General features: G+C 39.5%; 1 protein-coding gene across 4 annotated transcripts in view; it reads right to left on the reverse strand.

Annotated features, from left to right (window-relative positions):
• Positions 1-13987, reverse strand: part of AEBP2 (AE binding protein 2) — a 64143-nt gene that overhangs the window by 22537 nt on the left and 27619 nt on the right. For all 4 annotated transcript variants that reach the window (XR_004965761.1, XM_036297325.1, XM_036297326.1 and 1 more), the window contains exon 3: positions 10061-10168. Coding sequence is in view for 3 of the 4 variants with exons in the window: in XM_036297325.1 (XP_036153218.1) it covers positions 10061-10168 (108 nt within the window). In the remaining variant the exon portion in view is untranslated. The remainder of the gene's footprint in view (positions 1-10060; positions 10169-13987) is intronic.

Genomic DNA, 13987 nt, shown 5'->3' on the forward strand with positions numbered 1-13987 from the left:
CCTCTTGGTTCCTGGGTCAACGCTCAACAGCTGAGCCATACTGGCCAGGCAGTAACACTGATTTTTTTTATATTTTTATTGATTTCAGAGAGGAAAGGAGAAGGAGAGAGAGATAGAAACATCAATGATGAGAGAAAAATCATTGATCAGCTGCCTCCTGAATGCCCCTACTGGGGCTCGAGCCCACAATCCTGGCGCATGCCCTTGACCGAAATCGAACCCGGGACACTTCAGTCCACAGGCCAACGCTCTATCCACTGTGCCAAACCAGCTAGGGCAGTAACACTGATTTTTAAACTATTAAATCTAGCCTCTCACAGAAGACTTATGCTCAGAGTTGGGCTTATGCAGCTTCTCTATAAGTTCCATTAATTACTGCCTCTTCAGCCTTCTATACTTACAAGATTGAGAAAACAAAAGATTAGCTATTGAAGTCAACCTGGTGGACCTGTTATTCCAACAATGAATGCAGAACGCTTGGATATCACTAAAATTAGCATATACGTTAAAAATCACAATATACAAATTAGTTATAGTAAAAGTGGATGATTTCTAGTTAGCTTTTAGGAAATAATATATGCAGATCTTCTAACAAATGAGTGTTAAATAAAACAAATAACATTTTCCAAAATAAACCCCAAACAGCAAAACCCACAGCTAGATTGCTGGTATATTTTCTATTAGTAATTTATTGACTTAGTTTCTGACTTGACAACCAAAGTCCAGCCTTACAAATCTGTTACATTTAACCAATTACATGCATGAGATTATTCCTAGGTGGTTCAATTTATATTACACTTTAGGTAGGTAACGTCACAAAAAATCTACATGTTTCAGGTTCTTTCTATCAATAGGCACCTCTACCATTTTAAACTTCTAAAAGCACAACCCAACCCTCTATTAGTAGAGATCCTAATTTTATTCACAAAGTCTCTCTAAAACTGCCTAAGTGAAAAGGAGGTCATCCTCCTTTGAGGAGATCCTTACACTTTCACTGCATATCTAGATACTTCTCCCAACTCAACCCTTCCATTCATTTTACATCATAGGTATATTTCTATGTATCAGCAGAAATGAACTGCTTAGAGAAACTGATAAAACCAAAGCTGGCTGAAACACTTTACAGCAAGCTCCTTATATAATGCCATTAATCATTATTCTTTTTACTTTGAAATTCAGAGACATATGGGCTCTAATGGTACTCAGCATTACTAATAAAAATCTTTGCCCATTCTAGGGTGCACACTAAGTTAAAAGGCAGAGGAGTGATTCAAGGTTTTAGTTCAAATCATTATCTATTTTATGTCCAGTACTATGCAAGATTCTGTCAGTATAAGGATGACAGATATAGTTCTCACCCTGGAAGTGCTTACTTACATGTGGTCACCAAGACATATATATAAAGTAACTTCAAAGGACTACCATCAGGGGTGAGGCACAGAGTGCTATGGGAACCCTGAAAAGAAGGTTGTCAGCCATACCCTGTACTTTAAAATAATATTGCATTTACTTCTTACAAGGACCCTATGAATATTGTGCGGTCCTCCGATAGCCTGCACCAAGAATGTTCAGCTATAGACCCCATTAGTATCTAATGGTTACTGAATTCTTAGAATGTAAAAATTTATTACACATGCTTTGAGTACCAAGAAAGAATAATGCTTTATAAAGTTTCCATCTTCTACAGTTTACTATATTGCCATAGAATGACCCTGTTGACTACAGGAGCCAAGAGCCAAGTAAGGCTACTATAACTAAGAAACCAAATTTTTAATTGTATTTAAATTAATTTTTATTATTGATTGAGGTGAAATTCACATATCATACTGTTAAAGAATACCATTTAGTGTTGTCTATTCACAATGTTGTATAACCATTAGCTCTATGTCCTTGCCAAATATTTTTCTTTTCTTTTATTAAAACCATCTAGTAAGAAGTAGTACCTTTATGGTTTTTTTATTATTATTATTGATTTCAGAGAGGAAGGGAAAGGGAGAGAAAGATAGAAACATTACTGATGGGAGAGAATCATTGATTGGCTGCCTCCTGCACACCCCACACTGGGGATGGAGCCCGCAACCTAGGCATGTGACCTTGACCAGAATCAAACCTGAGACCCTTCAGTCTGCAGGCTGACACTCTGAGCTAAACCAGCTAGGACTCTTTATGGTTTTTAGTTGTACTTTGCTAATAACGATTTTGATTTTTAATTTAAAACACAATACTTAACTACTGAAAAACTTTTAAGTATGTTTGAACTTGGGTATGTGACTCTACCTCTGAAACTGCAAATTTTATAGTATCTAAACATAGACCAACTCTTTAGCATCTGAATTGAGAGTACTTTTTAAGTGGAATTATACTTACTAGTATAGGTTAGTTTTGCACTATCCAATACATTTTAGCTATTAGATAAATATAACTAACTGAGCATTTGAAATATGGCTATAAAATACACACCGAATTTGGAAGATTTTGTATCATAAAGAGTAAAACATTTCATTAATTTTGTACACTTATACGATATTGAAGTAATGTAATGGGTTACTTCAAAGATATTTAAGTTATTTTAACCTGTTTCAGTTATTTTAATGTAGCATTGGAAATTTTTAAATGACCTATCTGGTTTAAACATATTTCTATTACACAGTACTGCCACAAAATAAGCCATACAATACTTACTTTCTTACTTTCCAAGAAGATACCATCCCTATATTCCCTAACATATATTATAAAAACATACATTGCCGGGACCGGGTGGCTCAGCGGATAGAGCGTCGGCCTGCGGACTGAAAGGTCCCAGGTTCGATTCTGATCAAGGGCATGTACCTTGGTTGCGGGCGCGTCCCCAGTGGGGGGTGTGCAGGAGGCAGCTGATCGATGTTTCTAACTCTCTATCTCTCTCCTTTCCTCCCTGTAAAAAAAATCAATAAAATATATATGTAAAAAAAAACATACATTAAAATAAGCATCTTTTGTACCCAATGTGTTAGATACTTCAAAGAATCCTATGTAATAAAAGCCTAATACACTAAGTGTCTGGTCATCCAGTGACCAGTCAACTATTCAACCAATCAAAACGTAACATCCTAATGATATGCTAAGGCCACTCAACTGCTCACTATGATGTGCACTGACCACCACAGGGCAGACAGTCGACTGGTCAACCAGTCGCTAGGACGTGCACTGACCATCAGGGGGAAGACACTCCAACCGGTAGGTTAGCTTGCTGTTGGAGTCCGGCTGATCGGGACTGAGCAAGATGGGCCAGACACGCCCTGGAGCCCTCCCGCAGTCTCTCCCTGGCCAGATCTTGCATTAGTGGGGTCCCTTGGCCTGGCCTGCGCCCTCTCACAATTGGGACCCCTCAGGGAATGTCAGAGCTGGTTTCAGTCCGATCCCAAGGCCACTCCCCTCAGGAGGGCGCCCGACACAGGGCTCACGGCTGGTGAGCGCTGCTGTGGCAGTGCAAGCCTCTCCTGATCAGGACTGATTGGGCACGAGCCCGCAGCAGTTGCAGTGGGGCCGGGATGAGTAGGAGTGGCAGGTAGGAACTGCAGGCGGGGTTGGACTGCGGGTTTCGGCCCAATCCCCTCAGGTCACCCAGAGGGCCCCACCGTGCAGGAATTCATGCACCGGGCCTCAAGTATAACATAAGTAAGAGTCTTTGCCCTTGGGTTCCCAGTTTAATATTGGTTAGTCAAACAAATTTGCTGAAAAAGCTCTGCATTTTAAAATTTTAGAAAAGCTACTTGACTATAATTAAAAGGCAGAGATGACAGTAACAGTTTAGATCCAACCCCTCAGGTTTAAAATCAGAGGGATTTTGTGGTATGATTCCACTGGTATTAGCCTTAATTATAAGGGTCCCAGTAGATTTAGTGGATTCATTTTCTCCTGGGATCCTTCAAGACTGCAAAGAATAGACCCTGGTACATCTAAAACTGAGAGTAAATATCACAAGTTTATTTTAATCAACAATTAAATCAATGATTCAATGGTCTAAAAATAAAGTCAATAATGAGAATTCTAAGAGAAAACTGTTTTCTTTGATTTTGATCATTCATCAATTAAGGACCATAAACATACCTATAAAAATTTAGAATGAAAAACAGTACTTTTATTAAAAACTAGTGGCCTGGTGCATGAAATTTGTGCGGGGACAGGGGGAGATCCCTCAGCCCAGCCTGCACCCTCTTGCAATCCGGGACTGCTGGCTCCTAACCGCTCACCAGCCTACCAGCCTGATTGCCCCTAACCACTCTGTCTGCTGGCCTGCTCACCCCCAACTGCCCCCCACGCCGGCCTGCTCACCCCCAACTGAACCCCACTGATGGCCCGCTCATCCCCAACTGCCCCCCGCCACTGGCCTGATCACCCCCAACACCCCCCCCCCACCGGCCTGATCACCCACAGCTGCCCTCCCCTCTTGGCCCCTAACCGCCTCTACCTCGGCCCCGCCACCATGGCTTTGTCCAGAAGAACGTCTGGAAGGTCTCCTGGAAGGTCTCCCAGTCTAATTAGCATATTGCCCTTTTTTAATATATATATTTTATTGATTTTTTACAGAGAGGAAGAGAGAGGGATAGAGAATTAGAAACATCGATGAGAGAGAAACATCAATCAGCTACCTCTTGCACACCTCCTACTGGGGATGTGCCCACAAGCAAGGTACATGCCCTTGGCTGGAATCGAACCTGGGACCTTTCAGTCCGCAGGCCAATGCTCTATCCACTGAGCCAAACCGGTCAGGGCAGCATATTGCCCTTTTATTAGTATAGAGGCCTGGTGCAGAGGTGGGGGCCAGCTGGTTTTCCCTGAAGGGTGTCCCAGATCAGGGTGGGGGTTCCCTTAAGAGGCAGGGCAGCCTGGGTGAGGAGCCTGTGGTGGTTTGCAGGCCAGCCACACCCCCATTGGGGTGGGAGTCCTCACTGGGCAGGGTGTTGGCCTGGGCAAGGGGCTGGGGCAGTTTGCAGGCCAGCCATGCGCCCATGGGGTGAGGGTCTTCACTGGGGGGGCGTGGCCAGCCTGGGTGAGGGGCTGAGGGCTGTTTGCAGGCTGGCCACATCCCTCACCCCATGGGGCGTGGCCAGCCAGGGCGAGCGGGAAGCTTGGCTTGCTCCTTCGCCGGGGGCGACCCAAGCCTCCCACCCACTGGCTCCGTGGCCGCTGCCATCTTTGCCCCGCTAATTTGCATATTCCCTCCTGATTGGCTGTGTGGCACTGTGGATGTATGGTCAATTTACATATTTGCCTATTATTAGTGTAGACTAGTGGCCTGGTGCATAAAATTCATGCACATTAAAAGGGAATTAATTAGAGGAAATATTTTAATATTGCTATTTGCCCTTTCTCTATAATAGAAGTCTCAAAGATGAAAGAAAATTAGTAAAATATATATGAAAATCTTCCTCCTGTCAGAGTCTAGGGCACGACTCGGGACCCAGAGTCAAGTCCCGGCCCACCCACATGCACCTCGAAATCACACGAGACCCAGACCCAGCCGGCCCCACCCCCATCAAGCCCCACTGGGTGGGGGGGCGCAGCCTTAGGTCCCCCGCCCTGGCCTGGCGCCACACAGCCTCAGGTCGCTGCTGATCGCTCATTACAGCTCGTTACGGGAACTCCACCTCCGCTGTGGGCACGGCCATCTTGTGACGGCGTGATGGAGTGAGGGTCAATTTGCATATTGCCTCTTTATTATATTGGAGGATAAATATACAATCACACACATTTCACTTAAATACAAATCCTTAAGTGTCATCTAATCAATATTCCACTCAGTGTGTGTCACAGAGAACAGGTGAGAGACAGTTTGCTGTTGCCTCAAATGGCCTGTAGCACCTTCATTCCTGGTAACATGAGCATTTCATGGTACTGAGTGGTATTTTAGTGTTCAAATACTCATGTTTTCACCCACACATACAACAGTGACCCCTGAACCTAAGCCACCTCACATGGTGTTCTGATGAAAAAGCACCACTTCAACAATTAGGAAAAAAAAACCTGGTTTTTAGAGATTGAATGTTTTACATGTTCTATCTCCCAAATCCACTGAAACACTCTATGTCCACTGTGGTGAATGAAGTAGCTGTTCTAAAATGTGAAATGTGGAATGAGGTTTTTTCCTCCCCTAAATAGATTTATTCAAATGACTAAGACTGCTTTGCCAGTACTAAGACTATGAAGTACTATGAAACCCCATAAGGGGCTCCAGAAACATCAAGCAGAAAATACCAGTTTCACAAAAGATGTAACAGTATTTATTAACAGGTAATATTAAGGAAAACAAAAATTCCAGGTAAAATTCCGGTTTCTTAGTTTTGATAAATGTACCAAAGTAACATGAGATGATAACATCAGGGAAAACAAACTGGGTGAAGGTACAGGGGGACTCTTTACTATCTCTACAACTTGTCCATAAATCTAAACATTTTCCCAAATGAAGGCTTTTTAAAATTCCAGGTAGAGCCCAGTTAGTTAGAGTGTCATCCTAAAATGCTAAGATTGAGAGTTCCATCCTCCGTTACGGCACACACAAGAAACACCAATGAGTGCATACACAAGTGCAATAACAAATTTATGTTTCTCTCTCAAATCAATCAATAAAATTCCAGGTAGGAAGTACAGCCTACACAAAAAACCATAATGAAGGTACGGTGTGATCCATTTGAGAACTTCAAATAGCCATACTATGGCCAGAACACAATTTCCTATGAAGATATAGTAAGGGAACAAATGAGATTAGAGATGAAGGTAAGAATCAGGAATGAAGAACTTGCATAATGCTAAGAAATGTGAATTTTGCCCTGGCTAGTTTTGCTCAGTGCTAAGAGTATTGGCCCTCAGACCTAAGAGTCACGGGTTCATTTTCTGGTTAAGAGCACATACCTCAGTTGCAGGCTCGATCCCCAGCTCTGGTCAGGGCATGTGCACAAGGCAACCTAATCATGTGTCTCTCTCACATAGATGTTTCTGTCTCTCTCTCTTCCCCCCTCCCTCTTACTCTCTCTAAAAGGTGGGTGGGTAGAAAGAGATTAACCAAAGGACTTGTATACATATATGCATAACCAGATAATAGGGTGGTGGAGGCCTGGGAATAGAGGGAGTAGCGGACTATAAGGGGTAAATAGGAGATAAAAGGGGACCTATGTAATACTTTCAACAATAAAGATTTTTTAAAATAAAAAATAAAATACATCCAGTTGAAAAAATAGTAATAAAAGTCAATGGAAAAAATATCCTCAGATGAAGATTTTTTTTAAAAAAAAATGTGAATTTTAATTTGGAAAGAGTGAGAAGTTACCAAGAATTTCAAATAGTAGTGACTAGCCGAAACCGGTTTGGCTCAGTGGATAGAGCGTCGGCTTGCGGACTGAAAGGTCCCAGGTTCGATTCCGGTCAAGGGCATGTACCTGGGTTGCGGGCACATCCCCAGTAGGAGATGTGCAGGAGGCAGCTGATCGATGTTTCTCTCTCATCGATGTTTCTAACTCTCTATCTCTCTCCCTTCCTCTCTGTAAAAAATCAATAAAATATATTAAAAAAAAAAAATAGTAGTGACTAACAATCACAGAAGATGAACTGGGGATAAAAGAGGAGGGTAAGAAGTAGCAGTCAAATTCAAAATGTACTGCAGGTCAGACTAACAGGAGTATACAGAAGTTTAGAAATAAGTCAAGAATAACGCAGGGCTCGTGAAACCAGAGTAACTGGATGGATGATCTTACTATTTACTGAATCTCAAGTAGAACCATTTTTGAAATGGAAAACCTCAAGATTTTGTACATGTTAATTAAGTTAAAAATGCTCTATTAGACTTGCAAGATGAATATTCTATTCTGGAATCCAAGAAGGAAAGTTAGGGCTAGAGATACACTCTTAGATGTGTATCTCACCAAGGGTGAGAGCTCTTAAGAGAGTACTCTCCAACAGTTAGAGGTCAGGTAGGGCAGAGGCCAGCGAAGCAGACTAAAGGGAGCAGCCACTGAGCTTGGAAGCATGGGTGAGGAGGGATGAAAAATAGGCAAGTGTGGTATCAAGGAGGCCTAGAGAAGAGTAAGTTAATAAAAATCCCACATGCAACATGCACATGGTAAACACAGCATAGACTTTCTTCCTTTCAAAGAGCACTGAATTTCCTGATAAACCACATTTATCAGAGAAATGTTTAGTAGTAGCTACTATATCATAGGTGATATTTCTCTAATAAGGTAACTATCTCGTAGAACAGAGTTTCTTATGTGTGGGTGCACATCGGAACTATTGGAAAGATCTTTTTTAATAAAGCAATGCCTGGCAACATGCCCCAGAGAATCACATTTAATTGGTCATGGGTGCAACTCAGGCACCAGGATCTGGATACCTCGTGGCACAGTTCATATAATAAAAGAAGAACCTCTCAATTCTTATGGCTTTCCAAATAATGAGATTCCTACCATTCTCCAACAGTGACCATTCTTTTTTGGGGGGCGGGAGAGATCATTTTTTATTTTTTAGAATCATGATGATCATTGCAGCTATATTATCCTTATTTATACTCAACTAGAGGCCCGATGCAAGAAATTCATGCAAGGGGCTCGACCCTCGCAGCCCCGGCTTTGTCCAGAAGGTCGTTCAGCCGGTCTAATTAGCATATTACTCTTTTATTATTATAGATAGACACCATCTTTGTATGAGTGGGAGCCTCTTAAAACTTGGTTGCCAAGGCTACACATGAGAGCTTCAAATGCAGATACACAGAGACATACAAAACGGCAAAGAATTAATGAAAGATAGCAAATTAGGGTATTTAAAGCTTTATATTATTACAGAGAAAGTCTTGAAAAGCAAAAGATTCTCACTGCAATATATGTGTTGTGTGTAAGGTGATGGATGCATTAAGTACATGAAAGGAATCCTTTCACAATTATATATGCATATCAAGTCACAATGTACTTTTAGCTATCTTATTTTTGTCAATTCTACTTCACTAAAACTGAAAAGAAGTAAAATATTTTAATATGAGCAGTATCACTACCATTATAGAGCAAATAATAAAGGTACTGAAGAAATTATTTCATCACTCATCACAGTGAATGATGTAATATTAGTATCACTCACTGTGTCCTGCAACAAATTACCAGAATGTGCTTGAATGCACCAACTATAAGCCACCTTAGAGTGAGTATGTAATAGTTTGTCTGGTTTGATAAAATTTCTTCTACTCTTCATCAACCTTTTAGGTTAGGTTCTTAGTTCCAAAATACCTAAAAAGATTGGCCAATTCAGACTTGAAAGAAAGGTTGTTTTTTAAACATTACTCTACCACAATGAGAAGTTACTCAACTGTCAATATTATGAAAGGAATCCATCGTGTTGAGCTATAGAAGACTAGTTGCTGAGGAAAAGTTACAGTAAATAAGTTAACCCAAGACAACTAAATAACTATAAATGCTGTGCTCAAAGTAAACAAAAATATCAGAGTAGGGGGGAAAATGAGCTTACCTGAAACAGTTTCAAACATATACATACAAATTTATCCAGACAAACCACAGCCACATTGACAAGAAAGAAAAAGGAAATCAAAAACAATCACTAAACATGCTGTATACAACTGATTTTCTTTTTCAGTTAAGTAAATATTTGTAGGCAATATTGGGTTGAAACAACTTAGCCATGATGAAGCTTAATATTAGCTGACTAACAAGAATCAAAATCACAATTACAAAAAGAAAAGATCAAAAGAATAGTTTAAAGAATCCCAAAACCTGAGTATGGGAGGCAACCAATCGATATGTCTCTTACATTGATGTTTCTCTCCCTCCCCAAACTCTTCCCTCCTTCCCTTCCTCTCCCTCTAAAAACCAATGGAAAAATATCCTCAGGTGAGGATTAAAAAAAACAACAACAAAACAAAACAAAAACACATGCATTCAAGTCATTGATCTGTCCACTATTACATGTACTAACATATTAAAATAAATGGTTCTTTTAAATTTAAGGGCAAAAGTATGCCCATTAAGAATCTTGTCAATTTACATTGAAATTTAAAAAATAAAACTCACATACATTTACTTACCTTGAAAGGTTTGTCTCCACTGTGTGTCAGCATATGCCTCTGTAACCAACTCTGACTGGTTGACGGAGTGTTATATACTTTACAACCTTTCCATAAGCAAACAAATACCTGTTAAAAAAAAGAGCAATAATAACTTTTAGTACTTATTTCAACAGTTTTATTCCTTCTAAGCTCAAATGAGCATGTTGTAAGCCTTCAATTGACAAAAAGAGCCAATCAAATGCTTAATGTTAAACTGAACTTCCAGTATGATAAGCAATTGTAACCCTTCCTTCCCCCTTAAGGCTGTTGTCCATTCCCTCAATAAGGAACTAATACACCAATGCCAAAGTACCATTCAAAAGGAAATACACAAATTAACAAAACATCCCTAGGACCTAGGTGTATGAACCATTTTGTATTTACTATATGAGGAAACAGGCACGTATTAACTGTAATTATCAAGAAAACATAACCCTGGCCCATGTTTCTCAGTAGTTAGAGCGTCAGCCCACACACCAAAGGGTAGAGGGTTTGATTCCTCGTCAAGGGCAAGTACCTGGGTGCGGTAGGCAACCAATCAATGTCTCTCTCCCTCACATCGATGTTTTTTTTCTCTCTGTGTCTCTCCCCCCTTTCCTTCGCTCCCACTCTAAAAATTAATGGAAAAAAATCCTTGGGTAAACATTAACCAAAATAAGAAAACAGATATAAACAATGAAAAAAAAACAAGAGTCAAATGTTCCTTTGATAGTTGCATCTTCAAAGGATGAGTAATACAACTATCAAATTACAACTAAATTTCTATTATCACACGCACACTACTTATTCTTACATTGTTCTAGTCATTAAAAATATTTTTAGCCCTAGCGGGTTTGGCTCAGTGGATAGAGCATCGGCCTGAGAACTGAAGGGTCCTGGGTTCGATTCCAGTCAAGGGCACATGCCCAGGTTGTGGGCTCAATCCCCAGTGGGGGACTTGCAGGAGGCAGCTGATCCATGATTCTGATTCTCTCTCATCATAGATGTTTCTTATCCCTCTCTCCCACTTCCTTTCTTTCTGAAATCAATAAATATGTTTAAAAATAAAATAAATAAAATTTGAAAAAAATATATTTTTAATTATCTTAAATTGGAAGCAAAATCTAATGCAAAATGTCAAATTAACATAGTTCCAAAAGCAATGTGCATGAGCTACTCTATCATCATAGCAATTTACTTTTTTTTTTTTTTTAAATATATTTTATTGATTTTTTACAGAGAGGAAGGGAGAGAGATAGAGAGTTAGAAACATCGATGAGAGAGAATCATCGATCAGCCGCCTCCTGCACATCTCCCACTGGGGATATGCCTGCAACCCAGGCACACGCCCCTGACCGGAATCGAACCTGGGACCTCTCAGTCCGCAGGCCGACGCTCTGTCCACTGAGCCAAACCGGTTTCGGCAGCAATTTACATTTTTGACTGGGTTTAGATAATCAGTTTTCTAATTGATTATACTGCCATCAAACTGGATATTAAAACAGATTGCTAAAATCAGCAAAAAAATTATGAATCCCTCCCAGGCTGTGCACCTCAGTGTAGTGCCTGAGCGTAGACCCTGAACCCAGATGTCATGGTCGATTCCCTGTCAGGGCACAGGCCTAGGTTGCAGGCTCGATCCCCAGCAGGGGGTGTGCAGGTGGCAGCCAATTGATGGTTCTCTCTCATTGATGTTTCTCTCTCTCCCTCCCCCTCTCCCTTCCTCTCTCTGAAATCAATTTTTTTTAATTTTAAAAAAAGAAATACAAATCTACTGTAATCATCACCTTCAAAGTACCATTTCTTAAGCTCTGCTCTTTTCTGAAGTAAGAGCAATTATAAATAGAGCCACACTTTGAAGACTATAATGTACTACACATAAACAGAAAAAAACACACAAAATTAAGGAAGCAATCATTAAAATAACAGATCAATTTTTACTCAAAACCAAAACCATTTTACATCAAATAGGTCTAACTAGGCAACACTGTTTGATGTGACTATTCAGAAAGTTATATCCTGATTCCACAAAAGATTTGTGAGTCTTTTTAAGAAGATATGTCATTAACATTTCTTCCTTCATACTTAAAATTTCTGACCTAGTACACATTTATAAAATGATTGCTAAAGTTCCCAAAATTAAAAGCTACCTTTTCAATGCATTCAGAAAAAAAGGGAAAAAATGTGAAGCTACACCTATGATGTTATGGAAACTAATTCAGTAATATTTGATAATCACTAAGATAATCAATGCTATCTATCAATTTCCTGACTGAAGACTTACTAGACTCTTAAAGTCTTAAATTTTTAATCCAGGTTATAAACAGGAATCAAAGCTTAGTTTAAAATTTTCATAAATCATACCCGAAAATCAGAAATGCCTTAAAACAAGTATTTGGGTACAAAATTAATATAATTTATGTAATAACTTTTTTTATATATATATTTTATTGATTTTTTACAGAGAGGAAGGGAGAGAGAGAGTTAGAAACATCGATCAGCTGCCTCCTGCACATCTCCTACTGGGGATATGCCCGCAACCCAGGTACATGCCCTTGACCGGAATCGAACTTGGGACCCTTCAGTCCGCAGGCCGACGCTCTATCCACTGAGCCAAACCGGTTTTGGCTATGTAATAACTTTTATAACAGTGAAGAATTCTGCTGATACAACTCTTAAGTGACCCCTGTGCTGAATTACTCTCAAAAAATTTTTTTCCCAAAAAATATTCAAACACTAACCAACCACTACATTTGAGAGAAACCACAAATCTCTAACTTCTAATTTTTTCCCCTATGAATACACATAAGTATGGAGGCAATGTAATTCCATCAGATAATAGCCTTAATTGTGAGTAGGTATGGTCTAGACTAGAGATGGAATAATTTCTAGTAACACTATTAGGGCAACACCTTCAAATTCAAAGAAAAACCATAACCTTTAACCTAGTGAATATTTTAGGAAATGAAATTAAGTGTAAAGAGACCAAAGCTAACTATGTTTGCCAATATTTGAATGAAATACTTGTGAAATATTTGAAAAATAATTAGGGGGCAAGAAGAAGGAAGCAATAAACTTGCACAAGGATAGTCTTGATATACACAATGGCACTAAAAATCCACATCAAGGATCCACAAAATTTTTAAAAGCTAAATTTCCTTTCCTAATTTATATTAGAAAATCCCTTGGATAAAAACAGGTAGTCCAAAATCTGACATAAGAATCTTTATTCAAACCTCAGTTCTTTTCTGATGCCAGTTTGTTAAAAATATTTTTATACCTTATTTTTAGAAACGTTCTCATTGCAAAAATTCTAAAAACCAAACACCATAGGAATTAAACCCAAATATGAAAGAAAGTTCAAAAATAAAACCTCTTAAGGTTCCTCTATCCTATCTTAAAATGAATTAAGATTTAGCCATATTAATTAGAACATTGGATGTATGGTATATCGGGTTGTATTATATGTAACAGAAACAGAAAGAACAAAAGTAAATGACTAAATTCTAGTAAGCTTTCACACTTCACAGCTATGTAATTTTGGGAGAAACCACTTATCTAAGTCTCATTTCCTTTTTCATCAAAAACACTATGAACACACATTTGATAACTCCAAAAACACGGTAAAAATGTAAGATGATGTATATTCTCTAAGAAAGACCAGTTAACAGAAAAAATGTTTGTATTAGACATTGGAGATACCTTCTCAAAATAACCGCCACCAGATTTTTCTGCAACTGTGGATGAAAAAGAAAGCTACATATGCACGGCCAGTGCTTCTCAATGGTCAGTGTCAACCTATGAACCAGGAAGTCACGGTTCAATTTCTGGTCAGGGCAATTGCCTGGGTTGCAGGCTCAATCCCCAGTGTGAGGGGTGTGTAGGAGGCAGATGATGGATGATTCTCTTTCATCATTGATGTTTCTA

This window comes from Myotis myotis, unplaced genomic scaffold, assembly GCF_014108235.1.
Source record: "Myotis myotis isolate mMyoMyo1 unplaced genomic scaffold, mMyoMyo1.p scaffold_m19_p_3, whole genome shotgun sequence".
NCBI classification, from domain to species: Eukaryota; Metazoa; Chordata; class Mammalia; order Chiroptera; family Vespertilionidae; genus Myotis; species Myotis myotis.